At 33.5% G+C, this 27,776-nt stretch overlaps 6 protein-coding genes across 6 annotated transcripts; 5 read left to right on the plus strand and 1 right to left on the minus strand.

Moving 5' to 3' along the window:
• Nucleotides 1-2,836: 2,836 nt before the first annotated feature.
• LOC111918877 (uncharacterized) lies at nt 2,837-5,590 on the plus strand. Its single transcript, XM_052766216.1, has 7 exons — nt 2,837-2,940; nt 3,680-4,278; nt 4,369-4,510; nt 4,602-4,745; nt 4,826-5,197; nt 5,280-5,351; nt 5,443-5,590. The coding sequence occupies exons 1-7, from the start codon at nt 2,908-2,910 to the stop codon at nt 5,554-5,556; spliced, it is 1,476 nt and encodes a 491-aa protein (XP_052622176.1). The 5' UTR covers nt 2,837-2,907; the 3' UTR covers nt 5,557-5,590.
• Nucleotides 5,591-6,014: 424 nt separating this feature from the next.
• On the plus strand, nt 6,015-7,384 carry LOC111896239 (uncharacterized). Its single transcript, XM_052766861.1, has 2 exons — nt 6,015-6,447; nt 6,564-7,384. Exons 1-2 carry the CDS (start codon nt 6,295-6,297, stop codon nt 6,975-6,977), a joined length of 567 nt encoding a protein of 188 aa, XP_052622821.1. The 5' UTR covers nt 6,015-6,294; the 3' UTR covers nt 6,978-7,384.
• A 9,572-nt stretch (nt 7,385-16,956) lies between these two features.
• LOC111876116 (protein WHAT'S THIS FACTOR 9, mitochondrial) lies at nt 16,957-19,371 on the plus strand. Its single transcript, XM_023872650.3, has one exon. It carries the CDS (start codon nt 17,374-17,376, stop codon nt 18,628-18,630), a length of 1,257 nt encoding a protein of 418 aa, XP_023728418.1. The 5' UTR covers nt 16,957-17,373; the 3' UTR covers nt 18,631-19,371.
• A 1,472-nt stretch (nt 19,372-20,843) lies between these two features.
• Nucleotides 20,844-22,227, plus strand: LOC111876132 (uncharacterized). The gene is made up of 2 exons (XM_023872667.3): nt 20,844-20,997; nt 21,340-22,227. Exon 2 carries the CDS (start codon nt 21,346-21,348, stop codon nt 21,985-21,987), a length of 642 nt encoding a protein of 213 aa, XP_023728435.1. The 5' UTR covers nt 20,844-20,997; nt 21,340-21,345; the 3' UTR covers nt 21,988-22,227.
• A 177-nt stretch (nt 22,228-22,404) lies between these two features.
• LOC111876158 (uncharacterized) lies at nt 22,405-24,155 on the plus strand. Its single transcript, XM_023872688.3, has 5 exons — nt 22,405-22,562; nt 23,395-23,471; nt 23,576-23,648; nt 23,750-23,805; nt 23,909-24,155. Exons 2-5 carry the CDS (start codon nt 23,401-23,403, stop codon nt 24,027-24,029), a joined length of 321 nt encoding a protein of 106 aa, XP_023728456.1. The 5' UTR covers nt 22,405-22,562; nt 23,395-23,400; the 3' UTR covers nt 24,030-24,155.
• Nucleotides 24,156-24,173: 18 nt separating this feature from the next.
• LOC111876148 (protein ABIL2) lies at nt 24,174-27,151 on the minus strand. The gene is made up of 10 exons (XM_023872678.3): nt 26,837-27,151; nt 26,182-26,290; nt 26,033-26,115; nt 25,805-25,955; nt 25,609-25,708; nt 25,433-25,525; nt 25,294-25,342; nt 25,121-25,200; nt 24,541-24,683; nt 24,174-24,443 (listed from the first exon to the last, which is right to left on the minus strand). Exons 2-10 carry the CDS (start codon nt 26,269-26,271, stop codon nt 24,264-24,266), a joined length of 969 nt encoding a protein of 322 aa, XP_023728446.1. The 5' UTR covers nt 26,272-26,290; nt 26,837-27,151; the 3' UTR covers nt 24,174-24,263.
• Nucleotides 27,152-27,776: the final 625 nt, after the last annotated feature.

Consider the following 27,776-nt stretch of genomic DNA (forward strand, 5'->3'; position numbering starts at 1 on the left):
AAAGTTCTAATATTTTCATCGATTTGGCAAGAAAGTTTTAAACTTTATTTTTTTAACATTAAAGTCTAAATTACCGACAGTTTTTGACATCTTTACCCTTTTTCCGGTTAGCCGGTAATTAGGACTTTTTTGTTAAAAAAAAAATAAAGTTTAAGACTTTCTTGTCAAATCGTCAATTAGGACTTTACTGTCAAAAAAATAAAGTTTAGGACATTCTTGTTGCATCACCACTGTTTTTCTTACCATCATCATCTTTACCCTCACACAATCACGATCAGGAGAAACATATGCAAAAGAGAGAGCGACAAAGGATCAAAAGACTTTGTAAAACTTTCTTCTTGCTTCGCCATGGAATCTTGAACTAAAAAGTGGGGACAAATTATACAAACACAAACAACACATGCCTAGTAAAAAATATGTGAATGTGGAGAAAGGAAAGAAGGCTAGGGCAATTTTTTTTTTTTTTGGTTTCTTATTTCTCCATTTTTGGGACTGCAAAAAACTAACACAACCCTGGTTCTTTCTTTCTTTCTTTCTTGATTATCTATATTTTTTTCAATGTCGATTTGTTGAGATTAAAAAAATGATTTAAGAAGAAGCAAACGTTTCAATAGGATCTAGCTGAAGTAGAGAATATTTTAGGCATTGTTTGTTTTTTCTTAGGAAAAATGTCTATAGTCTGCGGATCACATCTGTAGACCTTTGCAGTAGAAGAGGTGGACCAAACGGCTGCAGTCTGAAAAAAGAAGACTGTTTATTTTTTTAACATCTGCGGACTACTAAAATAAACTGAAATCTAAATAAACTGATTTTTTAAACTTCAGAATGATTTTTTAATATTTTTATGACTTTGTTATAAATAATTAACGAATATAGATCAACTTTTATGTATTATTGTATAAAAATAAAAATGGTATGAATTAACGTATATATTTGATAAAAACCAACAACTTTGGTTGCAAAGTTATAACTAAACATTATAATTAGTGATCAAAAAATTTGATACATAAATCGATGGAAATAAACTTCGATTTTTTCAATTAAATCTATTAAAAACGTACCATAAATATTTTCTCGAGAAATTGACGATACTGTATTAAATAATGTTTTACAAAATTTGGCAAAAAATATAAGATTATATTATGATTTTTTTTTCATATTTATAAGAACAACTTCAACGACTATTATTGTAATAAATATTTATTTATAAATTTGTCAAAAATATCATGTTTGTATCGTCAAACGTTTTTTTTTTTAAGTTTTGTATTTTTTTTTTTCAAATTGTTTATCATTAATAAAGTTGGAAAAAAATATAAATTAAAAAAAACTTAAAAAAATAAAGATATATATGTTTTTTTAGGCTAGAAGATGTTTGAACATGTTAGAAGACTCTGGTTCACATCTGCGCCAAGAAGAGGGCGCGTAGATATTTTTAGGTCTGCAGTCTTCAAAAAAACAAACAGTCTGCGAAGGCTAATGTTTGCGCGGCGCAGACAGAAGATGTCACACAGATCTGCAGAGAAAAAACAAACACTACCTTAATAACTCTTAGACACTTGGGTGTGGGCAACGCCAAAGGGGGCGTCATTGCATGTTATAACGGCGTAAACACCGCCCCACCTCCCCATTATTGCACGTTATTAGTTTCCACGTTATTTTTCGTTACCACCACCACGGCCTTTAACGTCGTTTTCTTCTTTTTTCTTAAAACACGTGAGTGGGCGTTGCCCACTCCGACTAGTCTTATGCTTAAAGAGTATCATACCATTAAATTTCTAACCAAAAAAGAGATATTTACACTAAAGTTTCAATATTTTCAACGATTTAACTAGAAAGTGCTACACTTTATTTTTTTGACAGTAAAGTCCTAATTGATTTGACAAGAAAATCCTAAATTTTATTTTTTTGACAAAAAAATCCTAATTACCGGCTAACCGGAAAAAAGGGGAAAAAGTGTCAAAAACTGTCGGTAATTTGGATTTTACTGTCAAAAAATAAAGTTTAGGACTTTCTTGTCAAATCGATGAAAATATTGGAACTTTAGTGTATATATCCCAACATTATGTACAAATTTTTTATTCCATTTCGATTTAAAAAAAAAAAAAAATGGATTGAAGATGATCTTAAAAAACAAAAACAAAAGTAATCCAAATAAAGAGGAATTCTAAAATTTATTTATGCTTTTTTGGTTACAACCTCAACAAATTTCGTTTAAGGTTGATAACATGCCTTCATCATTTAAATATAGTGTATGTTCTTCATACAACATTTGTAGGTGCTCATATCCTATATTGATGTCATTACATCATATAGCATATACATCATAATGAATTGATTTGGGTTGGATTCGGTTCAACAAACTTATTAAATAGGCTAAAGATCTCAACCAATACAACGAACTTGGTTATGATTGGGTCGGGTATTAATTTTAAAGTGTGTCAATATATGGGTCGGCTCAACATCTTGACACCTAACAAAGATGGTAAACTACTTATTAAATAGACTAAAGATCTCAACCAATACAACGAACTTGGTTGTGATCGGATCGGGTATTAATGAGAAAATGACAAAAATAGCCAATTATACTAATTGCATTACAAAAATAGCCAAAAAAAATCGGGATTACAAAAATAGCCACCCATTTCGCAGGTGAGAAGGCCCCATCTGCGAAATGGGCATCTCATCTGCGAATGTACAAGTGCCTGAAGCACAGTTGTGCTTCAGGCACTTGTACTTTCGCAGGTGAGATGCCCATTTCGCAGATGGGGCCTTCTCATCTGCGAAATGGGTGATTTTTAGGTATAAAAACGTTTTTTTTTTTTTTTTTTTTCATTTTCACCATTCTCTACACAAAAACTCTCTCTAACTTTGGGCTTCTCTCGGAATTTTGGCTAGTTTTTGAAGAAAATGGAAGATTATGTCAACAATCCCGCAAATATGGTTAGATTTTAACTCTTTTAATGTTTAAAGTTTTTTTTTTTTTTTATCAATTTTTGTATTATTTAGTGTTAAAAAATGGTAATTTTGTTGTGTTTGATTGATAGTTTTAGTATATTTTTAGTATACTTGAAGTTTAAATGCAAGTAGAAACAAGTAAAGACTGTGTAGATAATGTTTACAATTTGTTTTTGTAGTTTTTTTAGTTGTTGTATAACCTGAAATCTTGTAAGTTTTTTAGTAGAAACTGCAAAATAGTTGTTTGTATATATATTTGTCATATAACATTTGTATAAGTTGAAAATTTGTCGTATATATATTGTTAGAAACTGTTTTTATTTGTCGTATAAGTTGAAAATTTTGTATAAAGTAGTCGTATAACTTGGAAAATTGTTAGTTTGGTTGTCGTTTTATTTTTAAATTTTTTTGTTTATATGGTTATATAATGTTAGTTTTAATTAGAAAGATAAAAATTGTTTATATATTTATCGTTTAAGTTGAAAATTTGTTTAAGTTGAAAATATGTTTAAGTTGAAAATATTTATATATGATATTGTTTTCTATCGTAAATATATTTGTTGTATAACTTGGAAAATTGTTTATATATGTGTATGTTATTGTTTTTTATCGGGGAAATATATATATATTAGTAATTAAGAAAGTATTTGCAGTTCGTAATCATATATTTAAAAAAAATATATTTTTTAGTTATCTAATTTGTTTTTGTGTTTTTTTTTTGCAGCATGATTTTAGTTTAATGAATACGAAAGCCTTTGCGAACCTAAAAGGCTCTGGCGGTAACATATGGGAAGTCTTTGAAGTTTTAGATGATGCCCGACGTGCTATTTTCAGAAATACCGTCTTTGGCTATTTTATTGATGTCCCTCGTTTACAAGGGGACGCTTTATTGTTTTATAAAATGTTCCTTCATCAGATCCGGCCGGACCCTGTTTTATCTCCAGATGGAATAAAACGTTTATATTTTCGAGTAGGCAATACCAAAATGGTTTATGGGCCGGAAGAGTTTTGTTTGATTACCGGCTTCAATTTTGGGGAGTATCCAAAAAACATTGGGAGAAAAGGGTCGGAAAAAATAATAAGCAGTAAAAAAAGATGTTTACTGCGTGAACGGCTATTTCCGGACCATACTAATAGTTCGGTGAAAATCGGCGACTTGAAAAGTTTAATTTTAAATCAAACATTCTTAGCACTTGACGACCTTGATGCAGTTAGAGTATGTTTGATATACATTTTGTGTGAAGGTTTTTTGGGCAAAGAAGTTAACGATCGGGTGCCACAAGATTGGTTTTTTTTGGCTGAGAATTTGGATCTCTGGAATAGGTATATTTTCTTTACGTTAAAAGTTCTATTTTATTAAAGTTATAATTTATATAATAATCAATTTTGTTTTTTTTTTTTTTGTTTTGTTAGCTTCGCTTGGGGTAGCTATCTATGGGATTTTACTTATGTTGACCTTGAGGATACGTGGAATAAGATACATCATTATTTATCACTTCCTGAGCGTGGTCAAACTTTAAAGTATTCCGTCTCAGGATTTACGGCTCCAATTAGGGTATAAAAATTTTATTTTATTTAAATTGTTTTATTGTTATATTTTTTATTTTAATTTTAACTTTTATTACTGTTATTGTACAAAATTGTAGATATGGATATATGAGATGATTCCGGCTGTTCGTGCATGTGGATTTGCATTGAGAAAAAATAAAGACTTGCCTCGGATGAAAAGATGGAGCGGAACAAAAAAATTGAAATGGGTTGACGTGAACAAGATTTGGTCAAAGATGCAGGTTTAAAAATAATTCGTTTATTATTAATAAAGTTGATTATTATAGTTTTATATGCATTTTTAATATGCTTAATTTTTTAGGAGGGGCTACCACCAAGACAAAACATGTTACCGGGTGATGGTGAGATGACATCTTTTTATTATATGTCATTTCAAGAGTATGTATATGGTGAAGGGAAAGCAGTTCCATCCCCAGTACGGGACCATTTTAGGAGACAAGACGAATCTTCGTCTAGTATGTCGTCCAGTGGTCGCTCTCATGGTAGAGGTCGGGGCAGTGGGAAACACAAGCTAGACGAGTTGTTGAAACGGGTACATGCACTGGAGCAGCATGTGTTTATGAATCAACAAAAACCTACAGAGGTTTTTGTTGAAGAAGTGAATAATGACCAATTTTGGAACGACATTTTTTTTGAGGACCCGACAGTGTCACAAAGAAATTATGATGAACAGGTTAGTTACACGCTACATTATTTATTAAATTTTATTAACATATATGAATACCTGTGTTCATATTTTATATTTGAAAATATAGGTTGTGCAAGATGAAGAGATGAATAAAAACAATACAACTCAAAATGTTTTTGGTGATACTCAAGACGACAAGGTTGTTATAGATGTTACCTTTACGATTTTAATAATTACTTTTTAATAAAGTGTCTTTCGTTATTAAGTAAAAAGTTATATTTTTAATGTAGGTGTTGGAGGAGAGTAATCAGTATGCGGGGAACAAATTTGATGATGATGTGTTTGATGTAAACGATTATAGTGAAGTTAAAGAGGTTATTATAGTTACATTAATATTATATTAATATTTTGTTTATTTAGATATTATTGCTTATTAAATTATGTGTATTTCGTTATTAAGTATAAAGTATTATCTTTAATGTAGGAGTGGGAGGAGAGGAATGACAATGCAGGGAACAAATTTGATGATGATGTGCCGGATGAAGACGAACTAATAATAACGGGAAATGTAGATTATTTTCATGATGATGATGATGACAAAGAAGTTACACCCGATAAACCTAGGAGTCGAAAACCATCACAATTTTTATGTACTCCTTACACCGAGGTATTCGTTTTATTTATAAACTGATGATTTTATGTTTATGTGAATTATCTATGTTTATGTGAATTATCTGAAAGATATACATTTAAACATATGAATATTGTTTTTAGTTGCACACGACACCGAAACAAAAAAGAAGAACAAAAAAGAAGGTTGGTACGAAATCAACATGTCCCGTTCCTCCTCCAGTTTTTGGTGTTGCTCATGACTTCTCCATGTTGCGCCTGCAACCTTACGTAGCAGGCGGTGAGGATGTCATCCAAAATTATGTATTGCATTCATACGATGTGCAGCATCGTTTGTTTAATTTCGTGTTAGATAGAGATTTTTGGAGCTCATTGTTTGGGCATACACACGACGGATGGTTGGAGTCAGCGGTAAATAAATTGTTAATTAATTCTTTTAAAAGTTAATTGTTTTTTAGTCAATAACAAAAGTATCATGTGTGCAGCATATAACCATTTGGTACCGACTTTTGATGGAGAGACGGTTTGAGAGCGACCGACATACAATAATGCCTCCAAATTTTTTTGTTTCTCATGCTTTGGAAGAAGGACAGGACTGGAGGGCGTTTATGGCTGGTATTGCTACATACCCTAACTTCATGGTTGCTTGGTGGGATGTTGATACGGTAAACTTAATAGTTTATATTGAAAATAATATCGTTTTTTTGTTATGTTTTTGTATTGTGATGTTTTTGTATTGTGATGTAAATAAACATAATTTTATTTTCTGATCCTTATACAGGTCTTATTGCCGATTCATTCATCCCCTAATCATTGGCTATTTGGGGAACTACGATTAGCGTCAATGGAAGTGCATATTTATGACAGTCTTGGTAGAGGTGCTTATGAAAAATTCCAATCCGAAGGAATCTTTTCCAAATTTGAACGTCGGGTGGCAAATTATTTGGACAAGATTAAGTATTGGGCGCGGAGGAACATCCCAAGGATTCCATTGAATATGCAATTCATTTATGAAGAAAACGTTCCCCAACAAAGTAGTCATTTGGGAGATTGCGGTGTTTTTCTTTGTATGTTTATGGAGCAATTGGTTTCAGGTCAACCAATACGTGTTCTTATTGACCCAAAGAACGCAGCTTTAGAGTTCCGTCTCCGGATGGCAAAAATTATTTGGGGGTCTAGTCTTGCTCCTCTGTAGTTGGATTATATAAATGTATATACAAATTAATGTTGGATTTCATTATTAGTTTATCTTTAGAGTTTACTCAACGGATGACAAAAAATATAACGTTACGACAATTACAACAATTTAATGACCTACTAATTACTTATCAATAAATTCAACATAAGAACGACCACAACTTTTGTTTTAACGTTACAAATACAACAATTTATTGACCAAACAACTTCAAAACCATAAAAACAATATTGAAAAACTTACAACTTGTAAACAAGAACTGCCAAGAACAACACCCAACTACAAACCAACGCTATCTTTAACTTCTTATTTTCTGATTGAAAGAGCTTATTAGAGTTAGCTACTTTAGCTATTACCATAGAAGATTGGTCCTTCTCTTCATCAACCCAACTGATAAACCCGCATTTTGGTCCCTGTTAAATTTAATATCCACAGTAAGAAAATAAATTTGTGTCATGTAAACACAAGGGTTTAAATTTGAATGACGGTAAGAACATGATACCAAATACGGGCAAGCGTAGAACAATCTTCCTGGGTTTTTAGCTGTACCCGAAATCCTAACGATACGTTCTCCTCCACAATTGCAGTATGCCATTAGCCTTCTTATTCTTTTAAATCGGAGTTACTTTCTCAGTTAAATTTTTTCATAATGAGTGACACCCATTTATAGAATAAATCATATAACGGACAATTCTTTTTGACTATGAAATAAACTGGTTTGACTATGAATTCATAAAAGTTCAACTATGAAATGCAGACAAGTACATTCTGTAGTATTGTCATGTCGGTCAGTGAAATTTGACTATGAAATGAACTGGTTTGACTATGAATTCATAAAAGTTCAACTATGAAATGCAGACAAGTACATTCTGTAGTATTGTCATGTCGGTCAGTGAAATTTGACTATGAAATGAACTGGTTTGACTATGAATTCATAAAAGTTCAACTATGAAATGCAGACAAGTACATTCTGTAGTATTGTCATGTCGGTCAGTGAAATTTGACTATGAAATGAACTGGTTTGACTATGAATTCATAAAAGTTCAACTATGAAATGCAGACAAGTACATTCTGTAGTATTGTCATGTCGGTCAGTGAAATTTGACTATGAAATGAACTGGTTTGACTATGAATTCATAAAAGTTCAACTATGAAATGCAGACAAGTACATTCTGTAGTATTGTCATGTCGGTCAGTGAAATTTGACTATGAAATGAACTGGTTTGACTATGAATTCATAAAAGTTCAACTACGAATTTAAAGGGTTAAACTATGAATTTTGATCAGTAGAGATACAATATCTTCTATTTATAATTCCATTTGTGTGATCATTGTAGAGCACAATTATCGGTATTGAAAATGAGTAGTCACAGCCAAAGTACCTTTTCTCAACTACCAATTTTCTTGCATAACCTTCAAAGAACAAATCCTAATACCTTCACAGCCATTAAGAAAACCGATAACAACCGCTTTCAATTCTGTTTTGTGGCTTTAGGTTGCGTGGTATAACATACTTCTTTTATTGAGTTATACAATATTTCATGGTAATCTATGTCGATTAGTTCTTACATAACACTAATATGTCTTCGTTTTTATGTAGATTCGTACCTTCCTTAGGTGCATGATACCGCTGATATATGTAGGTTATTTACCCCTTCTTGGGAGCTTTCTGACAACAATGTACTTCGCAGTGGCTTTAGATGGAAATCATGAGCCACTACTCTTAGCACTTGGTTTGGGAACCTTACAGTGTGAAGAATCATGGAGATGGTTCATGATGAGGTTAAGAGATTGTTTAGGTGAGGACACAGAGGTTGGTTTCATAAGCAACATGTGTGATAACATAGACTTTGGTGTTGACAGTGCCTACCCGGATTCCTATCATGGATATTGTCCTAAAGATATAGCTCGAAAGATACGTGAGTCTATCGGACATAACAATACGGAAGTCGAATCGTTGTTTTGGAAGTCATGCAATGCATATAGCGTTGATGATTTTTACTTGTGTTTCGAAAGGTTGCAAAGTACATGTAGGCAACCACCTTTCTGCACCTTGCTTATGAGTCCAATTTACTGGCTTGACGATATACCGATTTCAAAATGGACAAGAGCATTTTTCCCAAAAATACGTTACAATGTTAAATCGATTGACGTCCCTGAAATTTTGCAAATTATATCCTCACGTGAGTTTCCTATAACAACGATAATTGAGTTAACCACCACGTCGATAAAATCAAAGTATGCTGAGCGGGCCGAACTGGCTGGTAAGGGAGATTGTTATGTTTTGTTTTTTTTATTGTGCTGCTATTTTTATTAAAATATCAAATTTTACAGGGAGGTTGTCTGGTGGGTTGACCCCTTACGTTGAGAGTAAGGTTCAAAAAAGTCTCAGCAAGTCTTACAATTGTAATGCAAAACGTTTGTATGGGGATACATTTGAAGTCCATGACACTTTTGCCACCAACAACGTACAACTTGAACGAAGGGTATGTAGTTGTGGTAAATGGCAAAAAAGCGGTATACCATGTGGCCACGCTATAGCATGTCTAAGAACCCGTACATCTGAGTCCATTCAGAGAATGGTTGAATACAAGTTCACTAATTATGTGTATCGAGTTGCATATGGATCTGAGTTGGTGAATGGTATACCATCATATGAGCATTGGGAAATACCAAATGAAACGGTGGTCCTGTTACCTCCCTCAATGCAGTAGTTATTCATGTAGCACATTTATGTTTTATGTAGTATTATGTATTAGTTTTTTATGTACTCTGTTTTTATTTTACTGCTGTGTTACGTATTAGTTATCCATGTACCCAGTTTATTTTTTATGTCGTATTATGTGTTAGTTATTTATGTACCCCGATTTTATTTTATTGCTTTCTAAATATTGGCTATTGAGGGAACAACATACATTAAAAGAAATGGACGTTTATTAAATAGTAACGACTAGACACATACAACAACAAGCAACTTAAATAACGAAAAACAATTAACTTAACCAACATGCATATTAAAAATAAGGGACATTCTTTAAAACATTCCATGCATCTAAGTGGGTAAACTCGCTACCATCGTATTGAAAGCGGTATAGTTCCAAAGCCACCTGTCGTAGAATGTCTTCATCCGTATTTGCATGTTCGTTATCCAACTCGTTATAAATACGTTGAAATTGTTTCACCTTCATTTTCATATCCAGAAACTTCGCTTTGACATCTCTTCTTCTTCGATATTGAGTGCGGTTCATTAAATGGTGAAACAAATGACAGACACGAGACCAAAATGATCCGGCACGAACTTGTGGGGGACCCGGTGGAAAATCCACCTCTACAGTTGTAATCCAAGCTTGAACCAAAGCGACCTCCTCTGCGTTCCTCCATATACGTGGTGAGTCCATAATTGCAAGGAGGGAAGTAATAGAATACAATTACAACGGATATTGAAATCTATTTATAACGACTCCTTACTTTTCCTGGTGCAATGAGTTGTCAACTCAAACAGCAATGTATTGTGTTGTCATTCAACCGGGGATGAATTGTCAACTCGAACAGTGATCTGTTGTGTTATAAGTATAGTACACTGCATTCGTCAGTTAATTTTGACTATGAATTGCAGACATATTAGAAGTTTGGACTGCGATTTTGTGTAGAAACTACTATAAATTGACCCTAAGTTACACGCAAAACGTTATTAAATTAACCAATATAGTTGTTCAAATATTGTTTTTTAGATTCTACCCTCTTTGTTTCAATCCAAATGACTTCTATATCATGGAGCAATGAAGAGTTCTTGGTTCTTACACATGCTTATATTCATGTGTACGAGACAAGCAAGTTGAATGATCCAATGTTTTGGAGCCGTCTAACAAATATTTTCAATGCTGCAAACCGAATGGCTACAAGAAACGATCGTGACGAACTAGACATCTTAGCAAGATGGTATGAAATGAAAACCGAAGTTCTATTATTCAACGATCTTTATACCAAAATTGACGACGCCCGTCTAAATGCTACTGAGGATGTCATCTTGGAAGCTGCTAAGGAGGAATACAAGTCATTAAGTAACGGGTTGGAATTCCAGTTTGAAGCCCCTTGGAATATTTTGAAATATATCCCGTTTGTTTAAAATCTATTTTAGTTTATTATTTCAGTACTAGGTTATTTTCATGTACTAGGTTATTTTCATGTATTTCTTATGTATTTCGTATGTATTTCGTTTGTTTAAAATCTATTTTAGTTTATTATGTGAGTACTAGGTTATTTTCATGTATTTCGTATGTAATTCGTATGTGTTTCATATGTTTAAAATATATTTTAGTTTAGTATGTGAGAAACTCGTATGATTAAGTTGAGTTAATATATATATATATATATATATATATATATATATATATATATATATATATATTTTAGTTTATTATGTGAGAAACTCGTATGATTAACTTGAGTTAATAAATGGCCATTGCATTAGTTATCAAAATATATTAGAATACATTAGTAACAAGATTCCATGAACCATTAAAACATCACAACAATTACATGAAAAAAACAACATAATACGAACAAAGCATTAACGTAAAACACAAGTCCATGGCTTATTCTTAACACAAATTAGAGCGGTCTACTTGAAATACTGTTTATCTCTAACAACCTTCCAAACTTCCTCATATTCGAAGTCTCTGCCTTCATGCTCAAAGATGTAAAACTCTGTAACAACTTCCAAGAACTCTTCTTCGTCACGACAACGAACATTGTTACGTTTCGCATAACTACATGCTCGATTGAACCATGTCACTTCCTCCTTTACATCCGTCCACTTAGTAACAACATCTGATTTTTCTCTTTTTTGCCCTTCTCCCATCTCATGGTTAAACAAAGATGTGATGCGACTCCATTCATCACCAATTAGGCAATGCGGGGGAGCAAGTAACGGTTCACCATCCTTAACACTTAGCCAGCACCGTGTTAGAAGTAACACCTCGTTTGTCGTCCATGGCCTTTCAGAATTGGAACCAGGTAATTCATTCGAAGAACTTGCTGCATTCGACGACATTTCTAATAATGGGAATTCGTTTCGTTTAGGTGATTTGGGTGTTTGGTTTATAGATCTTAAACATCTATTTATATAAATAAATAGACTATGAAATAATACTTTGACTGCGAAATGGTTATATTTGGACTACGAATTTCAGCTTTATGCAGTGTTTTGTCATGTCAAACTGTCATTGATCTCTTGTCACTTAAGGGACCCACTGGGATGTGCAGGTTACTACAGTGACTTGTCATTACTGTCTAGTCATTTCAAACTTGGACTTCTCATTACTGTCTAGTATGTATAAATACCACTTATTGCTCCAGTTTAATACAACATCGATTTTATTATGAGTTCCTCACACAAATTCGAAATTTGCTCATGCAACGAAGTAGATTGTTACTACTGTGATTCGGTAGACCCTTTTTTTACACCCTCTTCAGCCGGGTCATATATGTCACATGAAAATTTTGAAGAATTAAAGAAGGCTGAAGCACAACAAGAAGAGGACAAAGAGTCATCCCGACTTCTCACTCAACTTGCTAATGATATAGGTTCGGAATGCAAACAAGCTGAAGAATGGATTGACCTCAATAAAAACAAAATCAAAGAGCATAAAGATTGGATAAAAAAGAGTAAGAAGGCAATCAAAACGACTGAAAAACGGCTTGCTGAGAAGGATGAGCAGTTGATACACATTATGGTAAAAAAGGATCGTTTCGAAGACAAAATGAGAATTAGGGATGACTATATAACGATGGAGAAAGAGAAGTACCCGTTGCAGTTCCCTGAGTTTAAAAATTAGTTATAAAGTTGTTGTAATATTATCATGAAACAGATTAGCTTGCCAAAGGATCGTTTGTTGTTTTTTTTTAAATAACATGTTGTAACTGTTAAAATAAATCTGCAAACTATATTTTATAATATAAAGGCTTCATTCATTGTTATAATCAACAAACTTAACTAAAATATGAAAGCATAGCAATGTCTTGTAAGAGTTAATAAAAATATTACAATACATAATAAGCTAACAACTCGTCATTACTCTTAATTTCAAGGTTGTTTTATATCAAAATCAGCGTTATGGGTTTGTGAGCAACCCGCTGAACCACCAATATTATATGCCATTTCTGCAGTAGAAATTATGTGACCTGCTCTGCTACCAGACGCCCTTCCAGTACAATTATTTCTCGTGTGTCCTAGTTGACCACATGTAGAACACTCTTTTATAATTGGACCCTCGCCTTGGGATGGAATGCGGTCTGTGTTTCTTGGCCTGCCTGGCTGACGTTTATCCATTATAGGTGGCTTAACAATCATCAAATCATCGGGGATCTCCCATTCGGATGGCTTCGGCAGAGGGTTTATTGATTCCTCATATGTTTTCCTCAGTGTTTCGGTAAAGTAAGCATTTAATGCAAACCTCGAGCAGTCTTGGTAATTGTTCACTGTTAAACATCTTATGACATGACCACAAGGTATCCCATCAAGTTGCCAATGCCTACATGTACATGTCATATGTTGAAAATCAACAATCACATTTTGTGCCCCCTTTTTGACCTCGCATTTCGTATTTGAGATCATGCGAACATCCCATTTGGTAAAATTTTTCTTGTTTTCTTTTACAACTTCATCCGCCCAAGGGGTAAGGGTTGTTGTTGCTTCCGCTAAAAAAACAGCCAAAATGAAGAAGTTAAAATCAATAACATCGAAACTAATAAAACATTAATATTACAAATTTACGTAATACCTGCAAAGTTACGTCTTTGAAACCACCATTGTTGCATTGTAGCACGAAAAAAATCAATCAACATAAGTATTGGCACCTTACGTGCGTGTCTAGATAATGCATTTATAGACTCCGCACTGTTGGACGACATAAGATTGTATCGGTTCCCTTTAAAATGTGCCCTTGACCAGGTTTCTGGATTTATACTTTTTAAGTACTCCCATACTGGTTCTTTTGTCTTTTTCATAACATCCATGGCAGCATCAAAAGCATCAACTGTGTACGCCCTACACGCCTCCCAAAAAATTCCTTTAACCGTCTTACTCTTGCCGAATCTAGATACTATGTTGAAATACAAATGGACACCACATATTCCATGATGAGCGTGAGGAAAAATGTTGGCAACGGATGTTGCTATAGATGGAGACCTATCAGATATAATTGTAAGCTCCTGCATATTTCCTATGCAATCACGTAGTTTTTGAAAAAACCATGTCCAAGAATCAGTACACTCATTTTTGCATATACCATATGCAACCGGTAATATTTGATTTTGTCCGTCCTTAGTAACTGCAAGTAGCATGGTACCTTTGAACTCGCCCTTTAGGTGAGCTCCATCTACTACTAGGGTCGGCTTACAAAAATTGACAAAAGCTCGTACCTACAATACATTGTATATCTATTCAAATACACCAAAATAAATATTAAAAAAAAATTAGAACATGATAATACTAACCGAGCAACCGAGTGCGACGTACAAAAACTCAAACCGATCATCAGCATCTGTTTTAATATGTGTGACAGTACCCGGATTATGTTTGGCCAAGTTGTGACAATACGCCGGAAGTTTGGTAAAAGAATCCTCTTTCGTACCCCTTAACGACAACAATGCATATTGTTTCGCACGCCATGCCTGATGGTATGAGATATTGATATTCAATTGAGCATTCATATCATTAACAATTTCTTTTCCCCGATAAACTCTACTATAGTCTTCAGCCAAAACATCAGCAACATATTCACCCAAAACATATTTGTTTGCTTGTCGATGATTAGGTTGCAACAATGTTGAAGAACATGTGTGTACATCAACAAATTTATTCACTTGGAAAAGTCCATCAGTATTTTTAATTGCTTTTGCTCTTAGTAACCAAGAACAATTTTTCGAAACACACACAGCTTCATACCTTGATTTGGTGGATCTACTTGTCCTCGTCTGGAAACCTTCTCGAAGACATTTTTTACCAATACACCGCTTTAAAAGTTCTTTGTTTTTAAATATACTCTCACATTGAATCTTTTGAAGATTAATGTCTACCATCTGTGTTGGGATATCTTCATTATTATCAACTGGCCATGTTGGTACAGGGGGCATACCGTAAAAAAGGTTATCGGGATACTTAGTTTTAACTTCATCACCCAACTCATCTCTATCGGAATTACTTTGTAGCTCGGTTATATCTAAACATACATCACCAACATCAACATAATGCCCGTAAACATGATTTTTTTCATTTTTTTGAGTTGAATTTTTTTTCTTTTTAGTTTTATCTACCACACGCCTATTCATAAGTTTAACTTCTTGTTCGGCAACATCATCACAACGACCACCAACATGATTAAGATATGTACCAACATCATCATCACCAACATACTTGTAATTCTCGGGATCCACATATTGAATAGGTGAATAACTAACATTAACATTTTCAGCAACACTGTGAAACTGAGGTACACTAGGAGTATTGAAAGTACCTATCGGATCGTTGCTCCCTTTAAAACTGCATAAATTACCAACAAGTTCGTTTCCAATTTCACCGCCCCCATTAACCTCCTCAACTTCATCAACCACCACAAACACTTTCACAGCCCTTCCTCCACTACATTTGATTACGTTTATCAACATTCTAACATCCACGTCTTCAACTATAGCTATATAATAATTTAATTCAGGATGGTGGAAACGAAGACTAATTCTATATTTGTCTAACAAACCAATTTTGCTTCTTACCATAGATACAAAATCACTATAACTAATATACTCAGAAAATATCAAAGCAAATTCAGAAATACCTCCCTGTGGACATATGTATTCCAGATTAGTTCCATTAACTTGCCATCTCCCACCGGTTACAAGACAAACCAAATATTCAATCATTTTTTGAGCAAATTGTAGAGATAGAGAGTATATCACAAACCAAATAACAACCAAAATGATATTTTTTCTACAAAAATTTTTATATAGCAAAGCCCATTTCGCAGTCAAACCAATTCATTTCGTAGTCAACCTTAAAAAAAAAAAAAAAAAAAAAAAAAAATCAGCATTTCGCAGATAGGATCAGAGGATTTCGCAGATGGGACCTATTCCATCTGCGAAATTACCCCTATTTATACCGAAAAATATTAAAAAAAAAAAAAAAATTCTCACCTGCGAAAGTACAAGTGCCTGAAGCACAACTGTGCTTCAGGCACTTGTACATTCGCAGATGAGATGCCCATTTCGCAGATGGGGCCTTCTCACCTGCGAAATGGGTGGCTATTTTTGTAATCCCGATTTTTTTTGGCTATTTTTGTAATGCAATTAGTATAATTGGCTATTTTTGTCATTTTCTCGGTATTAATTTTAAAGTGTGTTCATATATGGGTCGGCCCAACATCTTGATACCTAACAAAGATGATAAACTACTCATTAAATAAGCTAAAGATACCAACCAATACAACGAACTTTGTTGTGATCGGGTTATGTATTAATTTTAAAGTATGTCCATATAAGGGTCGGCCCAACATCTTGACACCTAACAAAGATGGTAAACTAATTATTAATAGGCTAAAGATCTCAACCAATACAACGAACTTGGTTGTGATCGGATCGGATATTAATTTTAAAGTGTGTCCATATATGGGTTGGTCCAACATCTTGACACCTAACAAAGATGACAAACTATTTATTAAATAGGCTAAAGATCTCAACCAATACAACTAACTTGGTTGTAATCGGGTAAGGTATTAATTTTAAAGTGTGTCAATATATAAACTACTAAACTACTAAACCGTATTAATTTTAAAATGTGTCCAACATCTTGACACCTAACAAAGACAGTATCATGGTAAACTACTAAACTGTAAATGGTAGAAGGATCGATTTGAAGACCTATTCTTGTTTAAGGATCGATTTGAAGACCTATTCTTGTTTAATCTAAAAACGTAGCAAAGGGTTATATTTGGAACTTTGTAGTAGGGAAGGATGAATCTTGTTATTCACACATTTAGCAAAACAAAAGCGAGAATATGACCAGTGACCACCACCAGCCACCATGAAACCGGATTACTCAATCGCCATCCCACTTTCATGTTTAGCAGGTACTGCTCTTTTTTGTACGTTTCATCATCGATGCCAAATTCTTGTTTAGTCCAATCAACTATTGAGATGACTACTCAATTGCATTTGTATCGAATTGTTCCTTGAATTCCACGGTTAACCCTAAAACGACTCTGAGGTGCATCGACAACAATTCGCACCGCCGACAACTCCTCTATCTCAGAACTGCAGGTATTTTTCCCACATAGTTTGTTTCTTAAGTCCTCTAACCGTTAATTGCTTTGAATCACTAGTCAAATTGTCTAATACGCTGAAGATGCTCCGGTGGAGTTTGGGTTTCGGGAAAAACTGCAAATTTCCCTGCAATCACCATAGTAATCTAGGGTTTAGACATAATCAAAGATACAGTTTAGTTAACGTAAAATTGAAATGGGTGAAGGATAATGTACTAGATTCTGTTGTAACCGGTGAAAAAGAGCTCAGAGCAGCCTGGGTAATCCTGTCAGTTATAGCAGCCGATCCTGGTTGTTGCCTCCCCATCTACCGTCTCTCCGGCCGGCGGAGAGGCCAACTGGGTCTTCCCGAAGACCTCAAAGTTTCCACCTTTATGAGAAGATACCCAAATATCTTCGATGAATTTCATCTTCCTGACACCGGTGGTACTCTTGTTCCCTGGTTTAGATTAACCCCAGATGCTATTCGACTAAACCAAGAATCCATGGCGGTTTTCCAGCAAAATCAGAAAGATTTACTCGATAGAATCATAAAGCTTCTTCTCCTCACAAAAGACACGATTCTTCCTTTACATACAATCGACCAATTGAAATGGGATTTGGGGTTGCCTTACGATTATCTCGATTCTTTCATCTCAAAATACGAAAATATGTTCTCTTTGATTCCTCTTCCCCACAATCGTCTCGCTTTAAAACTCATATCTCCACCCAATGAGCTTCCCCTTTCCCAATTAGAAACGAATGCAGAAGTTGACGATGTTAAAAATGGTAGATTAAGTTTCAATGTGGGATTCCCAAGGGGATTTGGGTTAAATCGGAAATCAATGAAGTGGTTGGAGGAATGGCAGAGGCTCCCATACACATCGCCATATTCCGATTCCAGTCATTTGGATCGACGGACGGATGTTTCCGAGAAGAGAATCGTCGGAGTATTTCACGAACTTTTACATCTCACGATTGAAAAGAAAACTGATCGCCGGAATGTGAGCAATCTCCGGAATCCATTGAATCTTCCTCAGAAATTCACAAAGGTTTTCGAGCGTCATCCTGGGATTTTCTACATCTCAAAGAAGAACAACACCCAAACGGTTGTTCTTCGGGAAGCATATGATCGTCATCGACTTGTTCAGAAACACCCGATCTCTGAAATCAGGGAGAGGTTTCGATGTTTGATGAAGGAAGGGTTTCTGGATAAGAGCCGAGGGTTATATAAGAAACAAACTGCTGCCAATTCCAATTCCGGTGAAGATGTTTGTGAAAATGGGTTTGAATCGGAGGGTCATATGTTTTCGGATTATGAATCTGATGAAACCGCTCATCTTTTCCGATTGTGTGAATAGTCTTAAATCTCCACACAATCTGATTCTGACAAAATCCCAAAAAGTCTTTAAGGCAATTGTCAAAGATTACAGGATCTACAAGAGCTTTCTTTAAAGATAGATAGACTCCATTGTTTGTTGGGAGTTTTGCTAAGAATATTTATGCTAGTGGAAAGATTAATTGAGGGTATGAATTGAACACTTGAAGAAGCTTAGATACTTTAGTCTAGATGTTTGTTGATGTAATTAATAGCCCAAGAGAAATGCAAGAACTGATACTGATATAGGCCATTGTCTTCAACAGTTTGTATTTGTAAGCACCTTGGTGACACTTTACCTTGACAAAACCATGGATGTAAACCCTTATGATCAGATTAAGAAACCATGAACAAGAAGGAAAAGCAAGGGATCTGTTAGATTCCTTTAACAATACTGCAATACAGACACTTGTGACTTTTCCTACCAGGTGATCTAAAATTCTAACAGGGAAGAATTGATTTTTTTCTTTAATTGAAACAAAATTTTCAGATTAACAAACGAGGAGCTACAAAAATTTTGGGTTTGGCATCCACGCAACCCAGCTGACTTTCAGTTTATGAAAGAATTGATGTTAAATGAAATGAAATAAAATAAAGTCAACGCAATGGTTTTGTGATAGAAGGCTTGGGGAGGGTTACATTTGCGATTGTAAGATTTTTCTTGGATTTTGTTGGTGTGGTTCCATGTGTAATGTGTTAAAGTAGTCCATGAAGTTTTGTATGAGTGTAAGTTTGCCATATATTTCTTTAGCTTCAATATATTTGATAGGGTAAATTACTGAAATCTTCCCTATGGTTTGGTTAAAATTGCACGTTTGGTCCGTAACTTTTCTTTTGCACTCGGATCGTCCCTATGATTTGATTTTGTTGCGTTTTTCATCCCTTGCATACATAAAGGTAGGGACCAAATTTGCAATTTTGACCAAATCATAGGGACGAAAAACGCAACAAAATAAAACTATAGGGACGATCCAAGAAAAAATAAAAGTTAGGAACCAAACGTGCAATTTTAATCAAACCATAAGGACGGTTTCAGTAATTTACTCTATTTGATATGATACAGTTATACTTATATATTTATTAAGTAAACATAATGAATTCATTCTATATAGTATATACTGGAGTTATTTCATCTCGATATAGCTTTCAACATTATGAGCCTTGTTTTGGAGTTTTTCTTCCGGCTCCTAGTTGAAGTGCTCTCTCTCATGTTACGCCCCTTTTTCGGTAGACCTATAGCCACTAACGTGATTAAACATAAATTGACACCTTATAATCTTTTAAGTTTATGGTCCATTAAATAACACATTTATCTTAAACAGAAAGTTGCTCTCTTATATACATTTTTTCCCAATCCTATATATAAGCAAAATATTTGTTTCTTGATGGTTAGTATTAATATTATTAAATTAAAAGGCAGAAGACACTTTACGTTGCGAAAACCTTATAATAGAAAGCAAAGATAGCGTTTGGTATGCAGAAATTAATAGAACGTTATCACAAAATGAAAAAAAAATGGTAAGGAATTGAATGAAACATTTCTTACAAAATATTTAATGGAATTTTCATTATATCAGGAAGAATTATTAAGTCATGTCGAGAATGAAATTATATGTATTATAATTATAAATTTTTTTATTCATATAATCATCAACAAATATTAATTTTTTTAATTTTAAAAACTTCAATTAGATATTTTTTAGTTTTACAAGATATATGAAAAATATATTTATTATTATCTTTAAAGAGTTTATGGTATTTTTCTTTTTATTTTGTAAGTATTTTATATTGTAGATAATCTTTTTAATTAATTAGGTATCATATAATATGTATATCGAATGAAATGAAATATGTTTATATACAATTTATGTAACAATTTATCATTATTTGCTTAAAATTTATTTTTTTATAAAACAACATTTGCTCTTTATTGATTAATTTTAATTTAATTTAGTTTTTTATTATTAATAACAAATAACATGTTTTAATGATTCATTTGATATCTTCGAGTCAACTATACATGCCAATGAAATGTAATTATTTATATCATTACTTTGTTTATTTTATTACCTATATCCATTCCATTATTGATGATTGCATTGAGGGAAACAAAGACCTTAAATGGTAATAGATAGAAGGATCAATATGAAGAGCTGTTCTTGTTTGAGGGACGATTATCGTTAAAAACGTATTATAGGGTTTGATTTGAAAATTTTGCAATAGTGGAGGACGTGTCTTGTAATTCACACTTGCAGTTAGCAAAACAAAAACCTGAAGGCTGAATACGACCACCAACCAAGAAACCAGATTCATCGATCGATATCTTGTTACCCATCTTCATGTTAAACAGGTATTACTCTTTATTGTTCGTTTCATCATTAATTATCTGCCAATTTCTACTTTGTTTAATCGGATCAACTCTTGAGATGAGTAATCAATTGCTGTTGTATCTGATTGTTCCTTAATTCCATGGTTAACCCTATAACGACTCTGAAGTTTTCAGGTTTGATTGTTTTCGATTAAATCTTAACTATCCGATTTGTAGGATAGCTCCAATTTGACTTCAAATCTAGTACTTAGTTATGCAGAATTGATATCGATTTGTTGAAGATTCAGAAATTATATTAGTAACCGGCGGCGGATGTGCTATTTCCTAATTATTCGTTTGATTTTTCTGTAAATCTCTGTTCAGGAGATAATGGATTCAGGAGAAGGTAAGCCTAGGTGGGTTCATTACGCTAATAGTTCCATAGTTCAAGAAGATTACAAGGGAACTTCACCATCTTCATCTAAATTACCTTCAGAAGAAAGTCCTGGTGATGGAGTCAAGTTATATGATCTTGCAGGTGACACCAAATGGTGGTTACACCATCAACCTAAAGAAAATCCCACCTCTTTCTGGGAACCATCATGGGAAACCATGGAAATGGAAGAAAAATATGCAAAAATCAAGGAATTTGAAGCAGAGAAAAAGAGTCAAGATGAACTGAGCAAGGCTGAGCTTTTGGAAGCACTTTGCCATTCTCAAACACGAGCAAGGGAAGCTGAAAAAGCTGCACAAAAAGCAAACAATGAAAAAGAAGACATGATCAGTCAGTTTATGAAGCAAGCTTCACAGCTATTTGCTTACAAGCAATGGTTTCGTATATTGCAACTGGAAGCTACTAGGAACAGTAAGTATCATCAGCAAAGGGTTTGGAAGAGGAAGAAGAAGGAGAAGGCTGACTCTGGATCATCAAGATACAAAAATGGAAAGTCTTTTGGGAGCTTTGTTTTGGGTTTGAGTCTTGGTGGTGCGGGTTTCTTACTTGGTTGGACATTGGGTTGGTTATTCAGATGAATTTGTTGGTTGATTGATTGGTTTGTTTGAACAATTGAACATTTGAACATGTCCATGTTAATGTTATGTTTGTAAATAGAGTTGAAGATTTGTTCTATATACAGATCTTGTCTGGTATATAGATGTGTTTGTTTGTTTATAATCTTGAAACATTTCTGATGTCTGTAAATAGGATGTTCAAGTTGGAAGTATGTATATAAATTTGAGTTTGAAGTTTGAAGAATGTTTCTGGTTTTGCCATTATTTGTACTCAACTTTTATTTCATAATTACTCGGATACTAGGATCAAATAATTGAAGATATTTGAGGAAGATAATTTTCAGAGAAACGAAATTAAAATTAAAATTGAGCTTTTGGGCCTAAAACAACAGATGGGAATGAGGGATTGAGGCCCATTTTAAAAGTCTATCCATATCACCAATTTATTGTGGCTTTACAGACTGATAAGTCTAATAAGTGCGTCTAAAACCCTCCGGCCTCCACACATCTGCTTCCGGCCAATCATTCCCTCGGACGCCGCCGTAGGCACCTCCTGTATCCGTCGTCTTGTCAGAATCCGGTAACGCAGTAAATTGGTAAGCAATTATTCCGACGTTTTATTGCTTTACTTACACATGACAGCAGATCGATTGATATGACCTGATTATAATTAAATTATTAACTAAAATCAAAGAAAGAAGTGCAATTTCAATTTTATTTTTTTAAGTCAACTTAATGTTTTTATAATGCATATTTCTATGGATTTTGGTGTAATTTGTTTTTGTGATACAGAATGTTCAGTATTTAATTGCTAGATTCAACTCTTTAAGTAAATGTCAGTTATGGTAAATATTAGCTGAAATGCGATATTCTTCGGACTTTAGGCAGATAAAAAAAAAAAAAAAAAAAAAGTCAAATCAGATATCTGTGAACATTTTCGAGGATATCATCCGCGAAAATGGCATTTCTCAGTTAAATTTTTGCCATAGAAATAAATATTTGGCTACTTATTTTATTAAACATTCATAAAACCAACATGTATGATGTATCGTTAAATTAAAATTCCAATACCTTAAAATGAGATCTTTGAAAGGAGATCGGTGTTTAGGACTATAACTGGGAGTTATGTTTGACCGTGTTTTTTTTAGAGAATTTTCAGTTTTTATTTTTTATTTTATGTAAAATGAAGAAAAAGACGTAAATGGAGTTTTTGTTACATCTAATCTGTGGGACCTATCATTTTGGAGATGACATCTGTGAAATGGGTCGGATCATCTACAAAAATCACCAAAATAAAGTTGTTTTGGTGGTTTCGACCCATTTTGAAGATGTTATCCACTTATCTGCAAAAAGGGTGGCTATTTAGGTAATCTCATTAATGTCTTGAAAAGTGGTAAATAGAACTAAACATATTTGTCTTTTTCTCAGATAAAAATGGATTCTGTTGCTCCTGCGATTGAAAAAGATGCCCAAAAAACTATTCCATCTCCATGGGAATTCAGCTGGTGAGTTTTCCTCTTAACAAATATGTAAATGTAACGCCCACAAAGTAACGATGTTAAAGTTTGTATTCAAAATCTCATTATAAGCTTTTGTCTGCACTCTACAGTGATTTGGAAGTAGATTATAAGTCTGATGAAAATGCTGGCATAGTATATTCAACGCTAGCTGTTGACAAGGAGGTATACTTTTATAATAATCTCTTCATCATTTATGTCATTTCTAATCTAAACATTCCATTTTGCTCATTATTACTATTTTATTTTCATCTTCCTGTTTCCAGCTCCAACCAGATAAAGTCAAGCGGCTGATGTCAGTGTCTGATGGGAAACTTTCAGTGTGAGTTAACTTAAATGATATAAACAAATAGGAAATATTGTGACCAATTCGGTGATTTAAAAGCTTGTGTTTGTTGAAAATATATTGTGTTTATTCTTTATAGGCATTTTGAAGCAGTTGAAGCAAGATTTCTTCGTGCATCATATAGCGCCTTTATGGATGCCTTAACTCTAGCCACAAAAACAATCGAACAATTTGGTGATCTTGAGCATCAAAACATCTAGTGTTATTATACTTGTTGGATTTTGGTTGTTGTAACATTATGATATCTGGATTTCGGAGACATTTTTTGTGTGTAACATTGATTAAACATTATGTTATATAATGATGATGAGAATTTAGAAACCTAATGATGTCCACGAGAATAATAAAATAATACATTCTATCTATCACTTGATGACTTAAACAAGATTACAACAAGCACATGTGTATGCCAACTTTTGACCTGGTCTTTTTCTTTAATATTCATCCAAATAAGTGTAAAGCATGTCATCTTTCTTAGACTTGCGTCTACTAAGCAATGCCTTGAGTAATCGTTTACTTTTGCTTGGAATCTGGTTCTGGTTCTGGTCTGTCTCTCTGTTTGTTTCTCTGTCGGCATGCATACGCATTGAAGCCGATTTCCTAGGCTCCGAAAGCTACACATGGGAGCGAACGATTGGTCCACATCATCACTACAATATTTGAATCAAGAAAAAGCAATAAAAGTATTTGTTGCATCGAATTATTAATTACCATTTGTCGGGAGACCGAGGTTGGAGTTGTTGGCCTACTGCGATTAGTAGGAGTAGTCGATCTTGAATTTGGGGTTGTTGGCCTACTAGACAAAGAACCCGTACGCAAAAGAGAAAATCTACGTGGTGAAATTGATCTTTTTTCTGATTCATGATGAAGAAGAGTTAAAAAAATTGTCTTTTTAGAAAAAATTATGGGGATGTTTCTTTGTTACTTAATGAGCTTAATGAGTTAAACACTTCATTTGGATAGTTATACATGGTTGTTTTTTTTTACTTAGAGGTTGTTTGATAGTTTAGGACCGAATTAGATCGAATCAGGGTTATGTCTAGGACCGAATCAAAGATTTCTAATTATGGAATCAAACAGTTTGAATCTGACTCGGCTAGCCTCCTACCCGGTCCGGTAAGAGGCATATCAAACAACCCCTTAGTCTTGAACATAATGACTTAAGGGGTTAAGCCAAAAAAAAAAAAAAAAACAAGTTGATGCATAAGATTATAACCCTTTACCTATTTGTTACACTTTATCCAGACGTCATTATGTAGAACTTAATGAAAAAAAATGAAAGTGTGCATACCTAAATCTTTTCTTGTGACTGCAGCAGTGAAAGCAAACGATCCTGGTTGTTGGGGTGTAGGAGATGGGGATCGTCTTTTGCTTCATTTTTTTATTTGATTTAATCTTTAATAATTAGACATGAACTGAATGTAATAATATTTTTTATTTTTAAATAATAAAAAAAGGATTTACCTGGCCAAAGATGGTGGTGTTTCTTTTTCTTTGATTGTAGCACGAACAGCTGCGTGTAACAAAAAACAGATTTAAGATTTTAAGTTTTATAAATATTAAATGTTTTTATATATAAAACAAAACCGAATAAAATTGTTACCATTCTTGAATTCGTGCCACTCGTCTTCATCATCCAAACTGCATCCTTGGTACTTCGATTTTGTTCTCATACCACCTTGCATTGTCTCTCCAACTGAGCAGTAAAAATTTTTAAAAAACAATTAAATTAATGAATCATTCGGCAAAACAATTAAAGAAAAATTAAGGTTTTGTTACCTGGCAAGATATATCTTTTATGGTACTTTGGAATATTTATCAATGAAGACTGTTGTGCTAAGCCTTCATGATCAAAACAGCCCTGGCATACTCTTAGTCTCTGTAACACACACAACAACATCAAATAACTAATAACGGAATTGGAAATCAATATTTTGTCAAGATTCCTATTTCCTAATGTGAAATGAAAAAGAACCTGTTGAATAGATGATACTCGAAGCTCTGTTGTTGAAACTTCATTCACTTTTTCACTTAAAAGGTCGTTGACCTTACATGACACAGCACCTAAATGGTCAACCGTGTTCACCAGAGCTTTGATTGCATAATCTTTTAAGGTTTCAACCACTCTGTTACAACACAACACAAACAAGTAAACTTAAGCTGAAATTAGTTACAATGGCTTTTAAGTAATTTCCTTACTCACAGTTGTTTTTGGTCATCATTGGTGTAAGATAATTCAAAGTATTCAGCAGCTGCGTACAGTTGTTTTCTCAGATTCTTTAAATCCTGAAATAAAATCAACCATTACAACACGCAAAACAGAGAATCAAGAACATGAGATGATGAAATTACCTTCAAACTGTCGGAAAATAGCAATGTTTGCTGCATAGCGATCTCATCATAGTTGGCCGGAGATGCAGCAGATGAGGTTAGTGTTTCCATCGTTTTTTTTGTTTTTTTTCTGAAATTGATGAAACAATCGATTTGGTTGTTAGAATTTAGATGAAGATATTCAATAAAACATTGTCAGATGAAGGTATTGTTGTTAAAGGACCTGGAGAATTGAATCTGTTGAAGTTTAATTGTTTATAAGAAACAAAACGATAAAAATATTAAACAAAAGAATGCAGCATTAAAATTTAAGATAACTTGTACGACAAACTCCACATAAAACAAAATTTTCAAACTAATGAGAATCACGAACAAACATACCCATCCTTAACAGAATCAAAAGTTTGTATCTTCCCCTAAAACAAACCTCAATGTATTCTCGAAAAAAAGGCAAAAGAACAAAACTTTGAACCCATACAATTACAGTGTGCTAAGAACACTTAAGTATCTTAAATTTCTTACAATATCTGGGTAAAACAACAAAAACCCATGACTAAAACATTCGCACTTCAAACAATCCCATTTGGTTTAAAGCTAAGAAATTTTTGAAAAAATAGCACAATTTCGAGCTACCCAAACAGAAACCGACAATAAAAATGGAGAATTATCTTCTGACCTGATATAATTGGGATTAGAACCACCAACAATAGAAGGAGCTGGTGTCTTTTAAGCTTCGGTTACTGGTTAATTTAGAGAAAAAGGAAGTTCAAAATCAATAAACCCGGACATTTAGCAGAGAATAATGTGGGGTATTAAATTAAGAGGTTTGACTAAACCAGTAGATAAAGACAACAATAATTCAGCTGGTGTATGTGGAGTTCAAGAAAAGCTTGAAAATGGCAAAAGTTTGGAGAGAGAAAGTGGGAACAGGAAGGAAGAAGAAAAGGGATAGAGGGTGATGGAGATGGAGGATAGCATTGAGGGAAGCACGTTTATTAGTTTTGGCTTATATGTCAATTTTGAAGCCCAAAAAGTCCACTCCTTTAGACAAATGCCAATTAATTCATGTATGGATAGTTGGATACAAACCTAAAACCTTAATGGTATTAATTATAGCATTATTTCGTTTTGTTACTGACAACATTTATAATAACCCATATGCCCATATAGTACTGTCGGTATAAAAGAAAAAATATATATGTATCCCGGTTCTATATGTTCTTTTAATTTCAATCTTATGTTAAATACTTTTTATTAGACATAATACTTGAGTGTTGTACAAATAATATTGAATAAAAGACAAAATAATATGGTGATGTCGATTTGTGTCTTTTGAAACAGAATAAAGATGATAGAAGGTGGAACACACAAACCAAAGACATTCTTTTTATTATTATTTGACCAAGTACTTTATTTTTGTATGTAAAATTAGGACTTATATATATTCTGTGAGGAAACCACCGGGAAAGTATAATTAGTTTCAAAATTGTACGATATATAAATTATTATATTCAATGAGAATGATATAATTTGTTAAATTTTTGTGGACTTAAAACAGTACTTTATAATTATATAAAAAAATATATATTTTAAAATCGAAAATATGGTAGATATAT

Source organism: Lactuca sativa, chromosome 8 (genome assembly GCF_002870075.4).
Source record: "Lactuca sativa cultivar Salinas chromosome 8, Lsat_Salinas_v11, whole genome shotgun sequence".
NCBI lineage: Eukaryota > Viridiplantae > Streptophyta > Magnoliopsida > Asterales > Asteraceae > Lactuca > Lactuca sativa.